The sequence below is a fragment of the Palaemon carinicauda genome, chromosome 1 (genome assembly GCF_036898095.1).
Source record: "Palaemon carinicauda isolate YSFRI2023 chromosome 1, ASM3689809v2, whole genome shotgun sequence".
In the NCBI taxonomy this organism is placed as follows: Eukaryota; Metazoa; Arthropoda; class Malacostraca; order Decapoda; family Palaemonidae; genus Palaemon; species Palaemon carinicauda.
Genome location: NC_090725.1, coordinates 9,231,143 through 9,251,698, shown reverse-complemented (window position 1 = coordinate 9,251,698; position 20,556 = coordinate 9,231,143). Strand labels below are relative to the sequence as shown.

The 20,556-nt window shown below is 40.5% G+C and overlaps 1 protein-coding gene across 6 annotated transcripts in view; it reads right to left on the bottom strand.

Moving 5' to 3' along the window:
- Nucleotides 1–2,814: 2,814 nt before the first annotated feature.
- Adar (Adenosine deaminase acting on RNA) overlaps nucleotides 2,815–20,556 on the bottom strand; it is an 83,857-nt gene continuing 66,115 nt past the window's right edge. For all 6 annotated transcript variants that reach the window (XM_068379868.1, XM_068379875.1, XM_068379864.1 and 3 more), the window contains exons 11-13: nucleotides 13,078–13,220; nucleotides 11,096–11,292; nucleotides 2,815–4,499 (exon numbers count right to left, since the gene is read on the bottom strand). In XM_068379868.1, coding sequence (XP_068235969.1) covers nucleotides 4,407–4,499; nucleotides 11,096–11,292; nucleotides 13,078–13,220 — 433 coding nt within the window. In that variant the 3' untranslated portion in view covers nucleotides 2,815–4,406. The remainder of the gene's footprint in view (nucleotides 4,500–11,095; nucleotides 11,293–13,077; nucleotides 13,221–20,556) is intronic.

Here is a 20,556-nt window from a genome sequence, read left to right as displayed (position 1 = left end):
AGCTAACAAGGTCCCGCAGCATGGCCTGATTTTCTGGAAGGGAGAGGTCGTGTGATGCCTGAAACCCACCAAAGCGCACGACCACCAATCCAACCAGGAGGACACGTAGACCAGGTCCTGAGCCATGTCCTCCATCATAGATGCTTCCGTCGGGGAAAAGCACACGGGGGCCGTGGATGCCGTCTTCCGAGGTTCCCTGGTTCAGCGCGGACACCGCTGCTTCCACCGCACGGGGACCGCCGCGATGCTCTTCGGGAACGTAAAAACGTTTCTGGGATTTTAGGATCGGCAGAAGTTTGGAGAAACTCTGGCTTCTGCTAGTCCTGCCAAGTATACATCGATCTGTTCCATCCCCAGCTTTACGTCTTGAGCGAGAGGGAGAGACAGAGATGGCTTTTGTTGTACCGGACTGTCGGTCATCCTGGACAGTCCGGAAAGTACTGCCTTTGCAGCTGAGGGCTTGGGCTCATCCAACCGGTGGTGTCTTCGGATGAGGGCCAGTACCTTACGGTAGGAGGAGATGTCGTCCGTCGAGCACTCCCCTCCTTCCACCAGGTCTTCCGTCACCAGTTCCTCCGTACGGGGGTAAGCCGTGACGGTGGGAAAAACAACGCCCGACGGGCCTGCCAGTGGTACGGGCTGCCCCGTGGGGACGAAGGCATCAGTCATGGGAGTACCAACGTCCTCCGAGCCTGCCAGTGGTATGGTCTGCCCCGTGGATACAAAGGCATCCGTCATGGGAGTACCTTGTTCCACGGGGGGCTCCGTGGATGGGGGATCCATGCGGACCGACGGGCGCCCTTGGTGCTTAAGGAAGGCCTCCAAGGTGCCCGTGGTTGACGCTAAGCCTTCCTTCATACTCCTTATATCCTTCTTAAGGGAAGAAGGGGCGGAGGCTACTGTAGGGTTAAACTATGCACGGGGGTCTCGGTTTGAGTCCTCCCACCGGACGGCTAGGTCGAAGGAGGAGCTAGGAGGGTGACACAACGAAGGCGAGGCTCTAGGGAGCCACCCGGAAGCGGCCGCGGCTGTGGAAAACCTAAACAGCTCGCTCCGGGGCACTGTGACATTCACCCAGTCCTTTGACTTACTCCTCTTCGCTTTTTTCTTAGAGGACTTCGACCGTTTCCTACCATGCCTCGAGCGGGAACGAGACTTTTTCTTCCTCTTCCTTTTGATCAGGTTCCTGTCTTCGTCCTCTGATGACGAAGAAGACGAAGAGTCTGATGACGACGACGACGAGGATGAGGACGGAGCTCTCCGACCGGCCGACACGTCCAAGACCGTGGGGGGAAAATCACGTCGTTTCTCAGGTGCGGGCGGTTGCAGAAACATGGGGGGTAGCGTAGCCGAGGGAGCCGGAGGGGTCCCCGCGAGTCCTTTACAGAGCCACTGAGCTACCTGCTCTCTAACGGGAGACCTGAAGGGAGTCCTAGGTTTCACCCACGTGGCGGGGTCCGAAGACGTCTAACTACCTTTCTCCGTGTCTCCCCCCGTGGTCGAAGCACTCGAAACACGCCACGAGGAAGGGGAAGTATCGGCACTCTGCCTACCCCACATAGGATCTTCCGAGGCGACGGGACCTGCGGGCACCAGGCTCTCGCCTCCTACCCACACTTCTGCACTCCACTCAGGCCCCACACTGGACACATCCCCCACAGGAAAATCAGACTCTTGGGGAAGGGCAATGGGCCTCTTCCCCACAACGGACTTACCCCGTCCCCTACGCTGGGTAGGGGAAGAAGAGCGGGCGCTACGGTCTGCCGAATCGTCTGGCGAACCTGCAGGCGAAGAAATGCTTGAATCTTTAGGCATCTTCTTAGTTGCCTTCTTCTTCTTCGTCCCGAAGCGCACCCACTGGATCTCAGTCCAATTGGAACATTCCGGGCACGTAGAGGTAGGGGAACACGCTTTCCCCCTACACGTGGAACATAGGGAGTGGTGATCAACCTCAGGCTTGGAGAGGAAAGCCTCGCAAGACTTCCCAGCCACAGGCCCAGGGCAACGACGAGGATGCTCCATAACACAACGCTAACACACCAAGAGAAACAAGGATGAACGGGAAAGTGAAATGAAAACACGTGGGCAACACGCGGCAAGCACAAAGGATCGGGGGACATGAGGGTCCTTACCGCACAGGTAAGAGAGCGCGGCGAAATGTATATCACGTTGCGACCAGAAACTTACTGGAGAGTCGACCTGAGATAGCACGATGCCTGACCCCGGGGTCGCCTCGGGCATGTACCACACTGTCAGAGGTTGACCCCATAGAAAACGAGAAGAGGGAGATAAACTATACAAAAAGCTGGTCGGTTAGGTAGAGTTAGCCAGTAACTCCTAAGAAGGTAGTTCTAGGTAAGTAACCGTGTTGGAACAAACTCATATTTTATCTATGGTCGTTTTCCGACCAGCGCTTGTTGGTTCCTCAGTGCTTTTCAGAAACATCTCCTGCTTCACTTGTGGTAAAAGACTGCGTCAATAGCTGAATCAGTTTAATTCCGTAAACTAAGTTTTAATCAGAGTATTTCTGTACACTAAGTTTTCTGTGTTTTTCTTGGCTTTACCTGGGATTGTCCTGAAAAACAGTTTTAACATTGCAGTTAATCTACAGTGGCAATAAGACTGACCACCAGTTGTGACTTATGCTTCCTAGCAGTCCCTTTTAAATAGATTACCCATCCCCCACCAGCTTCATCTGGGATTGTGCTGGATGATGTTAAAAGAGGAATAATACCAAATAACTCAAATACATTGCAAGTAGTAAAACTGCCTTAATCAAAGGACAAATAATGTCAGGATTAATAATATATTAAACAGGGTGAAAAGTATATTGATTTGTGCTCTTACAGCATACACAAACAATTTCCAATAGCTTTCAATATTAAAAACTTCTTTGCACAATACAGATAAAACTAAGTTACACTAATTTCTCTTACAAATACAATTGATCAATGGATGGCTGTAGATTTCAAAACAGTTCCACAATATAATAGGTCATACCCAGTTGGGAACTCCATGTGTAAGCGCACACACTTTCTAGAAAAGTTGTAAACATTTTCAAGTTAAATAGTTCTCCAATTTTGATTCTTTAATTTAAAACCCGTTAATTTTTTCCCTTGTGTCAATTCCTATTTCACAAACAACTTTTAACTCAATCATTGTAATACATGCACTCAATCTAACAGGTGTAAAAAGAACCAACAGATACAAGGTCATGTTTAACCACTCCATACTTGCTAAACTTATATAGTTGCACATATACATACAATCTCAGCATTATGGTATAGGAATAAACTTATTGTCTTGAACTATTTAAACAACTTTGGAAAATATATAGAACATCCATATGCTTTGATAACATAATCCAATTCAATGATTTTCAATGCACTTGTGGAATTGGAAATAAAATTAAGCTTTTTTGACATTTGAAAACCATAACATTTCACATAAAAATATATACTGATCAACATTAATATAGTAATACAGTCTACTACACTAGTTATTACAGTAAGGTAAAGTTATTAGCAGCTACCTACTTTTCCTCTTGGTGTAATTAAATCCATTTTAGGCAGCATTTACTTAAAATTCGCTATCAGTCCCTTAATTTTTATAAATACAGATTTGTACTGTACATTAAGATTACTAATATGCAACAGTGTATAAAATCATTAAAGTTATATAGTACCTATGAACTTGTGCGAAAGCTATAACTATGAAAAGGGGGTGGTGGCAAAAAAAAAATAAAATAAACAGGCATTTCATATCAAGAAAAATTACTACCCAATTTTTTTTATTTAATAGCAACTAGTGCAGATGCGTAAAAATTAAATGTTCCTCCTAAAAGGCAATAGTTCTTAGAAAAATTACTAGACTATTTAATCTACAACCGAGAGCCAATTTAACCTCGAGAGATATCCTCCTCTTGGGTGACGGTGAGTAATTTTCCACAATGTTATATTGTAGTCTACAGTGATTGTAAATGATTATATGACTATACAGTATAAAGGTTCAGTTCTGGATATGAAAAAACACAGTATGAGAAGCATGAAATGAGAAAACTGATACTGCCTTTTTGAGCCTTCAAGATATCAAACTGAAAATACTGGGTTTTCAATTAAATCTGAAACATTTATTTTCCTACAAAAACTACAAAATTTCACTGCTCCACAAAATTTGAACTCTTGATTAATATTCCTTACATTTAATAGTGTTGAAGGTAAGGTAAAAAAAAAAAAAAGAAAAAGAAAAAAATAAAATTATTTGTTACAAGAGTTAGTATATGACTTAGCAATGACAGGAAAACCTGATTTGCCAAGGGAACTTCAGCATAAAAAGTATATAAATGACTATGATAACATGAAATATCCTTTAAAACTGAAAATCTTATAACCTTAAAAACAAAATGTTCACAAATAAAAACTGTCTTCTTCCATTGGTTTGGTTATCCATTGCCCAAGACCAGCTCTGCTGAATGCTGAAACCATGCTACGTTTACAAATCTGTAAAATAAAAAAATAATTTAGCAACTTCGGCACTAAAAAAGAAGAAAAAAAAAATAAACAGCATCAAAACATAAAGGAAAGTAACACAGTGCGCCGACATCTTACGTGCTAAGGAGGTAAATATACAGTCAGACCTCGTTAATCACAATTTCTTACATAGCGGTCGAGAAAAAAAAATTTGTTTACTCAACATTAAGAATTTTATTTCTAATAGTTGGCAACAGTATTGGGATGACTAAGAACAATGCAATACCTATTAAATAAAAATTCTCATAAAAATTGCAATAAAATTCAAGCTGGGCGATGACTTCAAATAGCCTGCGCTCCTTTACACTGGGGGCGATGTGCACCACTATCCTAGCTCTCTCTGTACAGAGTGTATCCATTTACTGTGGTAAAAAATTACAGCTATAATTGAAATAAACTGGTTTTTGGTTAAACTGATGTTAAACAACTGTATCCAATAATAATGCATGTGATATTCACATCTTAGTATCAAATTTATAATTGAATACATAGCGAATTATAATCTCATGCAGTATTTCCATTCAAATTAGCTGATCAAATCTGCATAGTCCGTCGTCAACCTATATTCACTTTCAAGTTCTTATCCCACTGATATGACCATTCACTTTCACAGAATTACCTCACGTATGTAACCTATCATGCATATTAGTATATCGGCTTCACATTATTATTATTATATCCTTAATCCTTTTCCCTCATTTACTTTGCTCTCCCACACACATTCCAAATCTTGATTCTCTTCATTTTTCAGGATTTCATTCATCTTTTCTTTTCTAACATTCATTAGTCATTTTCATCTTATCAATCATTCTAAACCCCTTTTTAATCCCTCATTCCACATATCCCCATTCCCATTTTCCAATACTTCTCGCATTTCCCAAATTCACTGATTTCGCGTAGATTTGGCTGAGGGAATGTGCAAGAAGGAACTTGGCTACTGCAAGGCCAGGGCAATCTGAATGAACACACGCACGCTACCGCCTCCCCGTCTCGTCTGTCATATTGTTTCGCCCTTCTCCATGGTGTTTCACTTAACTGTATCCAATTATGATGCATGTAATATTCACATTTTAATATCGTACTAATAATTAAAAACAGCGAATTATAATCTTATATGAGTCTTTTTATAGTTTACATAAGACTTGTGTTTTTGACGTTGGTAATAGTTCATATACTGGGCTATTTTTCCCTATTGGAGCCCTAGGGCTTATAGCATCTTGCTTTTCCAACAAGGGTTGTAGCTTGGCTAGTAATAATAATAATAATTAGTTCATGTTTCATCACTGATCATAACGAACATAAAAATGCATTTACACACCTGTGTATATGTTAGAAATTCAATGTAAATGAAATAAAAGCAATTGTATGCCATGTTTTTCTTAAAAACGCTGCCTAAAACAGAAAAAGTTTTGTTTACGTTTCATCGCTGATCATGACGAACAAACTAACGCATTTACACATGCAAGTGATAACCAATGATACTAAGCTTTACGTAAAGATCTTATTAAGAATAAAGATTATACGTGATAAAATATTTATAACCAAAGTGTAGCAACAGGCTGGCCTTGAAATTGCCATCCGCCAATTACATGAAGTATATGATAAAAACGCTTTAAGGGAATTTTTGGGTTCGCCGTTTACATGGGTCTGTCCTTTACACAGTAATATACGGTATATGTATTATGAAAACTCAATTATTTCAATAATTGTATTTTCTAGAATGCAATACTGCTTCCAAAACTAAATTGAATATAAAAGAGAGAGAGAGAGAGAGAGAGAGAGAGAGCGAGAGAGAGCGAGAGAGAGAGAGAGAAAGAGAGAGAGAAAGAGAGAGAGAAAGAGTGAGAGAAAGAGAAAGAGTGAGAGAAAGAGAAAGAGTGAGAGAAAGAGAAAGAGTGAGAGAAAGAAAGAGTGAGAGAAAGAAAGAGTGAGAGAAAGAAAGAGTGAGAGAAAGAAAGAGTGAGAGAGAGAGAGAGAGAGAGAGAGAGAGAGAGAGAGAGAGAGAGAGAGAGAATCAGCTGTTGAAAAGTGATCAAATGCATTTTTTGTTTCTTTATTTAAAAGAAACAATTTTTATAAAAAATATTTAAGTTTTTAGTTTATAAAATAAGCTGTATTTCTGTTTAAGAAAGCAAGCATAAATAACATACACTGTACTGTGCGGCGAAGGCTACAGTCGCCTGAGCGAAAACAATGAACAATTACAGTAAGTACAGTTAAGCTGTACTGTAGTAATATTACTGTACATATATTACAGTATCAGTATTAGGTTACAGTACAGTATTACTAGATAGGAACAACTTTTGCTATACAGAACAGTAAGGGGATGTTGACAACTCAGTGTAAACTTACCTTAGCAAAATAATGTAATGTACATAGTGTATGTGTGCAAATGTTCTGTACACTGTACATATGATTATAAACTCTTGTAGAAACCAAATTAAAACTATTAGGCAGTGTTTACTGTGGAGCTGGGCACCCGCTTGTGGCAAGTGGCAGTGACTTTTTAGGTAAGGAGCTAGCCCACCTTAGTGTAATATTTACTTGTGAATTTTCACTTATCGCGATTGTCTCCGTAACCCATCGCAATAAGCGAGGTCTAACTGTAATTACCATAAATTTACTTGAAGAAAACTGTTTTACTATTTTACATAAAATTTATATTTATAACTAGAATGAAAAACATAAAGGAGTGATTTATCATGAAGATTTTAAATAGAGTATTCTCCCATTTTCATACGAAAAAAAAAATATTGGACTTTAGTAATTTGTGTTGCTTTGGGGTTGAAAGGGCTGTGTCGTCTCCAAGGAATTTCCAGTGAAAGGCTACGACAGGAATCCAACACAACAAATACCAAAGAAATATTGTCTCCCATGCTCTATGGGCAATGTAATGCTAGAATTTTGGTCCAATAGATCTTGATAGCACCTCAGTAGCTGAAATTTGTCTGCTATGAGTGATGTCATTACTACGTCATGCACCTCATAGAACCTACATCCCAGTTGATAGCCAGCCTACAAGCATATCAAAGCTCAACTTCCATCCTACATCAAATTGTCTCACAAACAACAGCTTTCCAGTTAGGTAAACTAAGACCACTGAATGCTAAATTGCGTAACTTCAGGTTTTTCTTGTTTTCATATATTAATGTAATTAAATGAAGCATGCTTTATGTTAACGAAGTGTCTGTAGTTGAGTAATAAATTACCTCCACAAACAAAGCTGGAAGGAGGTTATGTTTTACCCCCTGTTTGTGTGTGTAAAAAGCTGTAAATGATTAAATATTGAAGGGTGAAAGTCAAGGTCACAGTCAAGCAAAACGTCCAATTCAAATCAGCCATATGTGTGGACACTTGTCACAGACACTTCACAACTTGGTTCATGTTTGAGTGTATGAAACTCCAAGCCAATTTATATATGCTAAGGTCAAGTCCAAATTCAAGCCAATGGTCAAATTCTAGTCATCAACCATATGGGTCAAATTTTAATTGTAATGAAACTTGCAGGGATTTTTAACTCTTGTAAAACGCTGTTAAGATCGAGTCCAAGGTTAAGGTCAAGCAAAAAGTCACATTACGGTTATCAACCATACGGTCACAATTTTAATTGTAGTGATGAAACTTGAATAGATTTTAAATTTATTTAAAGAGCTGTAAATGTCGAGTCCAAGGTCAAGCTTGAGCAAACTGATGAAGTAAAGTCATCAACCATACTGCCACAATTTTCATAGTAAATTTAGCAATGAAAATTGCAGGTATTTTAAACTTGTGTAAAGAGCAGTTAGGGTTGAATGTCAAGGTGAATGCTCGAGTGCTTGGACAAGGATTGAAACTGGTAGACGAGAATGACCATGAATGGGAGGTAAATCAGTTGTTGTTTGCGGATGATACTGTACTGGTTGCAGACGCGGAAGAGAAGCTTGGCAGATTAGTGACAGAAGGAAGTTGGGAGTTAATGTGCGCAAGAGTAAAGTTAAGAGATGTACAAGAAGGGAAGGTGGTGCAAGGTTGAATGGAGAGTTACTTGAGGAGGTGGATCAGTTTAAATACTTGGGGTCAGTTGTTGCAGCAAATGGTGGAGTGGAAACAGATGTACGTCACAGAGTAAGTGAAGGATGCAAAGTGTTGGGGGCAGTGAAGGGAGTGGTAAAGAATAGAGGGTTGGGCATGAATGTAAAGAGAGTTCTGTATGATTAAGTGATTGTACCAACTGCGATGTATGGATCAGAGTTGTGGGGAATGAAAGTGACAGAGAGACAGAAATTGAATGTGTTTAAAAATAAGTGTCTGAGGAGTATGGCTGGTGTATCTTAAGTAGATAGGGTTAGGAACGAAGTAGTGAGGGTGAAAATGGGTGTAAGAAATGAGTTAGCAACTAGAGAGGATATAAATGTGTTGAGGTGGTTTGGCCATGTTGAGAGAATGGAAAACGGCTGTCTGCAAAAGGTGATGAAAGCAAGAGTTGATGGGAGAAGTACAAGAGGAAGGCCAAGGTTTGGGTGGATGAATGGAGTAAAGAAAGCTCTGGGTGATTGGAGAACTGATGTGAGAGGAGCAAGAAAGTGTGCTAGAAGTAGGAATGAATGGCGAGCGATTGTGACGCAGTTCCGGTAGGACCTGCTGCTTCTCCGGTCGCCTTGGATGACCGCAGAGGTAGCAGCAATAGGGGATTCAGCGTTATGAAGCTTCATCTGTGGTAGATAACGGTGGAGGGTGGGCTGTGGCACCCTAGCAGTACCAGCCGAATTCAGTTCAGTCCCTCGTCAGGCTGGGAGGAACATAGAGACGAAAGGTCCCCTTTTGTTTCATTTGTTTGATGTTGGCTAACCCCCAAGATTGGGGGAAGTGCCTTGGTATGTGTATGTACGATAATATATTATGATGACAGAGTCCATGCTTTACACACTGGTATTATTATTACTGGCTAAGCTGCAACCCTAATTGGAAAAGCAGGAAACCATAAGCCCAGGGGTTCCAACAGGGAAAAATAACCCAGTGATGAAGGAAACAAGGATATAAACAACAAAAGAAGTATTGAACAATTAAAATAAAACTTTTCAAGAACAGTAAATACATTAAAATAATCTTTCATAAGTACACCATAAAAACTAAATAAAACTAAGAGGAAGAGAAACGAGAAAGGATAGTATGCCTGAGTATACCCACAAGCAAGAGAAAAATGGTTTTACTTTGGAGTTTCCTTCTCCTAGAAGAACTGCTTATCATAGCTACTCTCTTCTACCCTTGGCAAGAGGAAATTAGTCACTGAACAATTTCAGTGCAGTAGTTAACCCCTTGAGCGAAGAATTGTTTGGTAATCTCTATGTTGTCAGGTGTAAGAGGAAAGAGGAGAATGTGGAAAGAATAGGCTCGACTACTCAGTTTAGCTGTAGATAAGGAAAGAATGAGCTGTAACGAGAGAGAGAGAGAAGGATCCCATGTAGTACTGTCTGGACAATCAAAGGACCCAATAACACTCTATCGGTAGTACCTCACGGGTCAGCCGTGCCCTGAGACAACCTACAAATGGTTCTAGACGGACTGATTAATTTCGAGTTTTCTGGCATCCTGACAACTAGGGTCATTGATACTGTTACTGCTTCTACAGCAAAGGAGATATTTCTTTGGTATTTGCGTAGTACTAAATTTTCTGTTCTAGCCTTTCACAGCAAGTCCTTAGAGATACCACACCATCTCCCCAAAAATTGGTTTCCCCTTTTACTATCTGTTCAATAAAAAAAGTACACAGTTTCCTGCAGTGGGAACAAAAAGCTGAGCAAAGCTGTAAACCACTGCCAGATCCAAAGTACTGATCTTTGTAAAATACAACTCTTAAATTTGGCATTTTATTCAATGCTTTTTATGTACTAACAGTTATTATTTGATATCATTAACTAGTATTTAATTTCATTTACCTAATTTTTTTCTCAAGTTATACTATAAAAAAAAATTATACATTAAATATCTAAATTTGTATTTAATACAATACTGACGATCCTGGTAACTTTACTTTGGCTACCAAATTTAGTATTCAGTATACAATTTGGAGCATTCAGAATCAATTTTTGTTATTTTGTAGTGGTAAATTTTATCAAATAAAACAGGTATCCAATAAGTGATCATCAGAACACAGTTGTAAAATTTCAACTATTAATCCTAAGATTATGAATGTTCCCCTTACAATTTTAGATATTACCTATGAGCTATTTCAGCATGTACTTTGACTACCTCCTCAACTCTCAGCAAGATGATGGAAGGATGCTCATGTATGAGATTAAAATTACAAGGCATATCCAGGGCATAAGATAGTTTTCTGAACTCCTGTTACTAAGGCTTATAAATTTCATAAAATTAAAACCTTTTAGTACCCAATAACTAAGTTTACAAAACATGTTGGCTCACCTCGGTGACAGCAAGCCAATATATTAAGTTAATTACTATAATGTAATCTGCAGCCATTAAAAACAGGGGTGAAAAGTTAACTATCTAAATGAGGTATTTACTCTTTCTACCTTGCAAAATAAGGTTATTGATCACCCACCAAAGGTAACCTTAATTTCCCTTACCTCATAATTTGTTGAAAATGCCTTTATATCTCCATACGATAAATTCTTCAATTCTCTGGTGTTGATGTCTGTTATGGTAGGAATATGAGGCAAAAGTTCAACAAACTTAGCAAGGAAACTTCTCTTGCATAATCTTGAGCTAGTGTCTCCTTCTTGTCTTCCTGTCATAGCATTGAGAACTTCAAGCTGATCATCCTCTGAAAAGCACAAAAAAATACAATGATTACTGGAATAGACCTAAAACCTAGACACTTCAAGTACTTCGGTATAAGAGTTCCATAATAATTAACATTTTATTTTTCAATGTAATTTAGACTATTTGGACCTGTCTTCAGAACTCTGATAAATCACCCATAACTGCCGATTCAACTAGGCTATTGAACTTTTGATATTATACAAAACACACATCGGTAAATCACCTTACTTCTGGAAGTACCTTGCAAAATTTTCAAACCACATCCTAATACAGCCAACTGCTGAGCTGTTTGACACTAATTACAGTAAGATGCTTAATGCATGAGCGTTCAGTATGTGCATGCCAAGAATTGAGATACCCAATATACAGTATACTTTATGTCACTTGGTATGTTGCGTTTATGGATCTGGAGAAAGCGTATGATAGAGTTGATAGGGAAGCAATGTGGAATGTGATGAGGTTATATGGAGTTGATGGAAGGTTGATGCAAGCAGTGAAAAGTTTCTACAAAGGTAGGTAGTAAAGCATGTGTTAAAATAGGAAATGAAGTGAGTGATTGGTTTCCGGTGAGAGTGGGACTGAGACAGGGATGTGTGATGTCACCGTGGTTGTTTAACTTGTATGTTGATGGAGTGGTGAGAGAGGTGAATGCTCGAGTGCTTGGACGAGGATTAAAACTGGTAGACGAGAATGACCAAAATAATGTACAAGTGATTCTAGTCCTTATTCATGATTATGTAAGGTCTACTTTCATGTATTATTATGTTGGCATACACGTTCAAATCACACAGAACGTGATACGTAGTACAGTATTCTTCAACCATCACCGGTTCTCCTCCTCTGACTCCGAGTCTCACCCACGTCACCTAAATATTTTACCAACAATTTGTTGTTGACAAGACGAGATTTGTTTATCTTATTTTATTCCTTTTTTATCAACTATTATTTCTACAAAAATTAGTTAAAAGAAAAGATTCTCTCATTATAGAAATTGAATTATCATCATTCAATCACCATATGCTTGAATGTTCTATTAGAAGAATTATTTAAATTCATTAATTAATAATTTGTACATTTTTAGTAAAGCTTTTTAAAATTAACATCATATCGAAATCTGTTCAATTATAATAAACTCAACTTTTAAGTAGTTAGTCTTGTACAACATTAACCGGGTAATTAAATGTAACAGTCTATTCTACCCACCAGTTCCGTTAGCTCCTAAATCAATCAGAGCTGTCTTCGTATGTTTTTTCATTCTGACCATTGCTAATCTTCTACAAATTGAAGGGGACTAAATTAGAGTAGAATATATTTCATGTTCTTATCTTATGCTACATTTAAAGAGATTTCTTTGGAGGAAAAAAAAAAAAAAATGAAATTTTCAATTCGAGTGTTTCACTGTTCTCTGGAATAGTCTTTTTTTTTCATTATAAAACTAAAATACATCCAATTCATTATGCAGGAAGAAATAAAATATTACATAAGTTGAGAGAGAGTGTGTGTGTTTATCTAGACATGGACTCTCTACAGCGCATGTGCACTATATACTGTAGTTTGTGTGTAACAAACTTAACGCTCCCGATATTGTAATAAAAATGGTGAACTAGCATTAAAAACATGACAATGAAGACACCTTCAGCTGCCTGAAATTTTAGTGTGTAACAGTCAGGTTTTGATCCTAATACTATTCTGAGATTCTTCACTCAAACTAATCTACATATGAAATTGGGCTTTAGTGAAGCTCCCTTAATAATTAAGCAAAGGTACATTTAAAATATAACCTTACCGCAATCCCAGTTAACAGCAATAGTTGGAGCCTTCTGTGGCTGTCGAGACTCAGTAGAGCTCCCTTGATTCATCTTTGGCTGATTTAATTTGAATGGGGGCGGTAGACCTTGTACTGTTTGCTCGATGCGTCCACATACCGCTCTGAAAAAAGTTTTTACATGTTAAATAGATCTTGTATAATAATAATAATAATGATAAAAAAGAAAAAAAAAATTATAGCCAAAGTCACTTTGCCAAATACTGCATATTCATGTACACTATATCGCGTCGATAAAATGACTGTAGACTTCATAAAATCTACCTAATCCAGACCTTTCATCCTGATTTTGGGCATACCAGGACTTCTTATTTCTAACTATTAGTGATTATCCGAATGGAATTGCAAATAAAATACTTTAACTACAAAAATATTTTGCGATGTAGTTTTATAAAATAATAAAACAAAACACAAAGGCAATCTGATACCATTTCAATTTATAAAACCATGAAATATTATGGCAATTTAAAATAACTGTGCATCCTAGTTTTGAATTGGTAAATATAAAGATCTTAAATTCCATAACTTCACACACTTTTTGTACATTTAACAAATGACAAATGTTGTAATTTCTTGTATAAAAAAAGTAATCTTGATTAAAATGTACTTTAGAATAATCTAATATTAATGTAGCTCGTAAATAACAAACTATAAATATTAAAATATCAGTTCACTCATAGTGAAAAATCAAAGTGTTCTTACGATGTCACACACAAATGGTCATTCTGATCACCTGTTATCAGTTCTGGTTTTCTTGGTTGGCAATATTCTCAATAGTTTTAATTTTGTATTAAAAAAATCTTTTATTACAATTTTTTTTCTTCTGAATTACATTTTTCATTTCTAAAAAGGCAAAGGAAATGTACAATACCGTACCGAACGCCATCATTTGTTTTCATTCATCACACACACATTGGATGGGCTAAGCTAGTTAATAAATAAAAATTTAAGTTCTTGTTGCTAAAATTTCAACTTACTGATTATCATCTGTCAGCGACATTTTCTAGCGTACATTACAGTGAAGCGAAAATACAAAATTCAGATTGACAGCATAGCTTTTGGACACTTGGCAGAGTAAGCCAGTTAGCCCTTCTATCACAATTGAAGAGTGAATAAAATTCCTAATCAAGTGTTTTCACAAAGACCAAACTTTCTGATCATTATTCTTTGGGTAACATTAACAGCTATATTGTAAAGTACAGTTGTGTGAAAAACGAAGTTGACAATGCTATGTAGCAAAATTTTGTTAATGTAGCATTGGAACTTTCGGGTGTTAAGCAAGGTAGGCTAGACTACTTTTTAACAACAAAGGAAAAATACCCTTGCCAATTATTTTATTAGTTATAAGAATTGTTTATGAAATCCTAGAATACACTAAATATGCATGACTTTCAGTAAGGCTACTCTATTTAATTGTAAACTGCTATTGCTGACTAATTTCCCTGCTGGTTTGTATTAATCATAACTATTAATCAACAGGCTATTATCTATAAAAATATATTTGTAGTATTGTTACACCAAATTAAAGAGATTCTTGACCATCATTAATAATGATACCTCAGGCCATCATTAGCAAACTTACTATCAGCAAATCTGACGGTCTGGACTGGCGAGATTTTACTGTATATACATTATATTATTTCTTTCTAGACATAAAAACCATGCTGAACCATTTAAAGATTGATTAAAACAAAGGTTTTTTGGTGCACTTATTCTTGTTAATGATAGTGTGTGTATAGTTGATAATGCATAATCTTCAAGAATAAAAGAAAATAACAGTAATTTTATCAAAATAAGAAATAACAAACTAGGAACTCCACTATTACTAGAGTAGTGACATCAAGGGGAGAGATACTCCTTCCATGACAACCATAGAATACAGTCCACTTGGCCTGGTAGACTGTTACCGAGGATCTTCGTAGGTATCCAGGCATCTTTTTCGAAACCTGTTGCGAAAAGCCTCTCTGTGAGAGATGCTTGATAGTCTCCAGGCATAAAGATGAAGAGAAGCTACAGCCTTGTGGTAGATGTTCATGTGCGGTTGTCTGAGTAGATCTTGTTGCGGAGGTAAATTTCTCAGAAGCTGCAGAAGGTCCGGGAAACCACCATGTGATGCCATAGCGGAGCTAAGAGCGTCATGATTATGTTGTTGAATGCTCTAGTCTTGTTGAGCACCCTTCACATCATCTGAAGTTTCGGGATGATGCGAATAGATCGACAGTCGGGGAACCCCACTAAGTCGGGAGTTTGTTGGCTATCAAATGATTCAGACTATTTGGAACCTACTATCTGAGTCACTCTGCTAAAATTGTCTGTGAGCCGCGAGCACATTCCTCTTGCCTGGAATAATCAAGCTGATAGGGACACAACTATTGTCTACTGTCCATCTTAACATCTCTACTGCTAGATGGCATAGGGGCTGCAAAAGGGAACCACCTTGTTTGTTTAAGTAAGCCACAGCTGTGGTGTTGTCGCTCATCAGCACCACAGATTGACCCCATAAGAAATGTTGAAGAGCTAGGAAGGCTGCCCTCATCTCTAGGTTATGAGCTGGTACCTTTCAGACTCGCACCATAGCCCTGAGAACGTGAGGTGTAGCATGTGGCCCCACAGTCTTCTTTTGACTTCTGTGTAGAGCATCAATTCCAGGGGAGGGACAAGAAGGTCTGTCCCTCTGCAGAGATTCTCATCTATCACCCACCACTGCATATCCAGTAGTTACTTTATCAGGAGAGTTAGTATGCTGACTCCACCTACAACTCAGTTGACAATGAAGGGATCGAATCCTGAGGCGACGAGTTGGGTACTAGACGGACCAGGGATGCTAGGCAACCTAAGAGACAACCAATGTTGGGTGGGATGCTCTTGTCATCTAAGGAAGGGGTTTGCTATCTCCCACAGCCAGAGTACTCTTTCATCTAATGGGAATACTTTCTGCAGTTTGGTGTCTATAATCACACCCAAGTACACTAGGTTTATCACGATCCCAAAATCCAGGCAAGACTTTAGTTTATCTCAGTCATGAAGAAGGGTCCCCACTGCATCAGCTAGGATTCTAAAGAGGCTATTGCGGATCTTGTGAGCCCAAGATGACAGTAGGGCGAACACCCTCGTTAAGATCTGGGGTGCCGTGGAAAGACCGTAGCGCAGCCTCTTGAACTGGTATTGCCTGTTCTCGTGTATGATCAGGAGATACTTCCTTGAGGACGGATGGACTGGGATCTGGAAGTATGTGTCCTTAAGATCCAGTGTGCACATGAAGTCCGGTAGTCTTACTGGTTGTATGACCCATGTCTGCCATCTCCATCCTGAAAGTCTGAAGGAGTAAATTGTTCTGAGCCGAGAGATTGAAGACGGGTTTCCAGCCTCCATATGCCTTTTTCACAAGAGTAGACTGGAGAGGCCTGGAGAGTCATTGAGGACCTCCTAGAAAGCGCCCTTCTCCAAAATGGTCTGGATTTTGGCAGTTCCTTTGCGGATTCCATTCAATAGGAGCTCGATGGAACTAGATCCCAAGTCAGTGGAGAGAGAGATTGAGTGAATGGGGCGCGATACCCTGAACAAATCACGGAGATTCTCAAAAGATCAGCCTCGTGCTGCAGCCACCGCTAACAGTGGCGTTACAGGCATCCCCACACCGGTGAGCAGGTGAGAGGATTACCCTCCCTAGAGGGAGCAACTTTTGCCGCTTCCTTTACCACCTCTAGAGGTTTTGGAGCCCTTTGGATCTTTGGCAGGAAAGTGCTCTTTGAACATCATCTTAGAAGACCCTGCTGCCACCCTCCTGGTCGAGGGTTTGGTGGTCTTCAGTTGTTTCTTGGTAGGTGGTGGTGGTGCCTTACCATAGAACCTGGATGTTGGAGCCACGTGGAGAAGGGAGTTCTTGGTGGACTTTCTCCATCGCTCTGCCGCTCTCTCAACCTCTTCCAACTCAAACAGCGTCGAGTCGCCAAGAATTGAGTTGCTGAGCTTCGTGATCTCAGCCTTGGGGACCTGTCCGTGGAACCTTTGAATTACGGCATCTCACCTAAGAATTTCCTTTGCCCACAGGTTAACACCCTGGTGAGCAAGAAACTTTATGGTGTGAGTGCTCCACAAGGAAAGGTTTCCAAGGACTTCCTTGTCAAATCCTTGGACCAATCCTCAGTTCGAACAAGGTGGCCCAATGATCCCAAACACAGATAAAGTCATGACATAGCCTGCATGGCGTACTTCGCAACCTTCTCCATGTTTAGGATCCAAATGCCAAAAAGGAGGCGGAAAGCCCAGAAAGCATCTCGAATGAGACTCCCGAAACATTCTATGGAGGAATCAAGGGGCAAAGCTGAAAAGGGCTCGTCCATGATCTCGTAATATCACCTCAGCTGGATGAATGGAGATGGGAGTTTGGAGGACAAACTTGCTCAAAGCGAGCTAGAGGAGCTGGCAATCTGTGAAAACACCTCCTTCCCAGCTGCCATCAACCCCTTCGACCACGGCAGGGCTGCACTGGCCTTGCGTGGTTGTCGAGTACTGTAGACATGGTCCAAGACTATCTTTGCCTGCCTGACTAGCTGTCTCTGGGTTAGCCAACCCATTGATGGCCCTCATGCAGGCTATGAGTTGCCAGAGGGTTTACTCAGATTCCTTCTGTTCGGCTTCTGAGCTGAACTTGAGACTTGCAGCCCTAGGGAGGTGGTCTTTATCGAGGTCCATGTCATCATCCACCTCCAAGCTTTCACCCATAGGAGCCCGAAATGGATCAAGATCATCAACAGGGAGAAAGACACTTGCTGACAGTCCCGCCATTGGAGAGGACCCTCTAGCTGTCTCTTGCAGAACTGCTGCGTGTGCCATGGAGTTCTTGTGCACCGTCTTGGTGTCCTCAGACTTCTGGCGGCAGGTATTCCTACAGCAAGGAAGGTCTGGAAGGCTCCAACTGTCCCGTAGCGGTCTAAACCTCTCTTGCAAAAGGTTCATCATCTTCAGGTGGTGGCCTGCAGATAGGTCGAAGCTCCGATGGTACAACCTCTATAGGAGAAGGCCGAAACGTACGCACGAGGGTAATCTCCCGCGGGGATCTCAAGCCTAGGTTTGAACAATTATTTTTACGATCAGCCGGAGGTTGAGTCCGTTTCTCAATCCTCCTCCTCCTCTTATTTGTCGTCAGGACCATGGTCAACTGCACACGAGAGAAGTCCTACTGGACATTGGCAATTCCTCTTGCAGTTCCGCGGGGTCTCCTGATGGGGTACGAGGCCCTGAAAGAAGCTGGTCTCCTCCTAGGGTCGGTTATAGAAGCAGAAGAGGAGGAAAAGGATACAGAGTTTTCCAGGAGAATCCTGGGTGTTGAAGCGACAGTTGGTTTCTGCCTAGAAGGTTGTGCTGGGGTGGGATGAACTTCTGTCCCTGCTGGGTTGTAATCCACTACAGCTTGCCTGACTGTCCTAACCAGGGTTTCAAACCATATTGGTGGTTTCCCCACAGTTGACATGTCCAGTTCCCTTAGGTAGGCCTGCAGGTGGATATCGCTTCCATGGGGACCAGTCTGTCAGTATCTGGAACTAAGGGGGAGCAGGTTGCTTACCTTGGTCAATCTGTACAAACATCTGAACATCCTCTTGCGGGGTCTTCCAGGGGCCGTTTGGAATGATAGCAAAACCAGCAAACCTATTTGAAGGTTCCCTGAACCCTTCAGGGAGGGGTGGAGCATCCAGGAGCACGAAAGTGACGATCGCAAGCTACTGTCGAGTAACTATCACAAGTAGGAGAAGGCCGAGAAGATCGTTGATCTCAAAAGATGGAGCGCTGTCTCCTGACATAGGGCAAAGGAAAACGTCTGAACGATTGCAAAGAACTACGGTCCCTGTAGGATGGAGAGTGGTCTCCTCGTCAGCAAAAGGACGGCGATGGGGAGCCAAGCGGGCGAGATGGTCTCGTTGGCACGCAGGAGTAGAAGGCGAAACTTCATCGTCACAGACAGCAAATGCGTCAATCACAGCACCCACCGGCGAAAGGACTTCCACTTTGGAGGATGTTCGAGAAAGTCTTCTCTGGGCCCCATGCTGCATTAGTTCCATCAAGATGTCCTTAGAAGGCGGCCCGGCAACACCCCGCAACGGCCAAACATGCAAAACATCAGAAAGAAATTAAGACTCTCCCAGGGGACCGGGGCAAAGTTACTTCTCTAGAGAAAGCAGCAACTTCCCCGAATACCCAAGGTTGCCCTGGAGTTAGCTGGTTTATGCTGTTACTCGACTGACCTCGGAAGAGATCTAGCAACCAGCTGTTTTGGGAAGACCCCGAAGGCGAAGAATCCCTCGGACCACTTTTAGCGCAAATGACCAAATAACTGCCACTGAGGCAAACCACTCCCTAGTAGGTAGTAGGTTGGCCAGGGCACTAGCCACTCGTTGAGATACTACCACTACAGAGATATGGGGTCCTTTGACTGGCCACTGAGTACTACATTGGATTCTTTATTCTGGTTACGGTTCATTTTCCCTTTGCCTACACATATACCAAATAGTCTGGCCTATTCTTTACATATTCTCCTGTCCTCATACACCTGACAACACTGAGATTACAACAAAATTCTTCTTCACCCAAGAGGTTAACTACTGCAAGGTAATTGTTCAGTGGCCACTTTCCTTTGGCTAAGGGTAGAAAAGACTAGCAATGGTAGGGAGATCTTCTAAGAGAAGGACACTCCAAAATAAAACCATTATTCTCTAGTCAAGGGTAGAGCCATACCCTTTGTACCATGGTCTTCCACTGTCTTGGGTTAGAGTTCTCTTGGTTGAGGGTACACTCAGTCATACTATTCTATGTTATTTCTCATCCTCTTGTTTTGTTGAAGTCTTCATAGTTTATATAAGAGATATTTATATAAGAAAAAGTGGCTTGAATACACTGGTGTGTGAGCAGGAGAGGTAGCCGGCAACCCCCAACTAACCGGCCCCACCCATTAACTAGCGGGTAAGGTAGTTGCCACCCCGTTTAAAAGACTTGATGGCTAGTCTTCCAGTTTCACAGAAAGATAATCCTTAATAAATAGCTTAAGGTTTGTAACAGTGTCGGAACGACTAAAATTTAAAAGTACATTACATAGTTTACATAGTAACACCTTAACATACCCAAGTTTATTACAATGTCTGTAGAGTTAAGATTGAGTGTGTTAAGTAACACCAACTCACATGAACATTAAACTATTAATAAGACTAAATATCAGCAACAGTATTTATTATGATTTCTTGCTACACCACCTATTCACATTGTAAATAAAACCCTTGAACTGAATGGTGTATAAAGTAGTTTGTTTCAGGGTAAAACTAAGTGAAATTGCTATTATCTATTGAATACATGTAAAATATTTCAGTGTATGCTATGATATAGACCGTGTTACTTATCAAGTTTTACTGCTTAACAAAAGCCAGAACCCCTTTGGTATGCATTTATGAA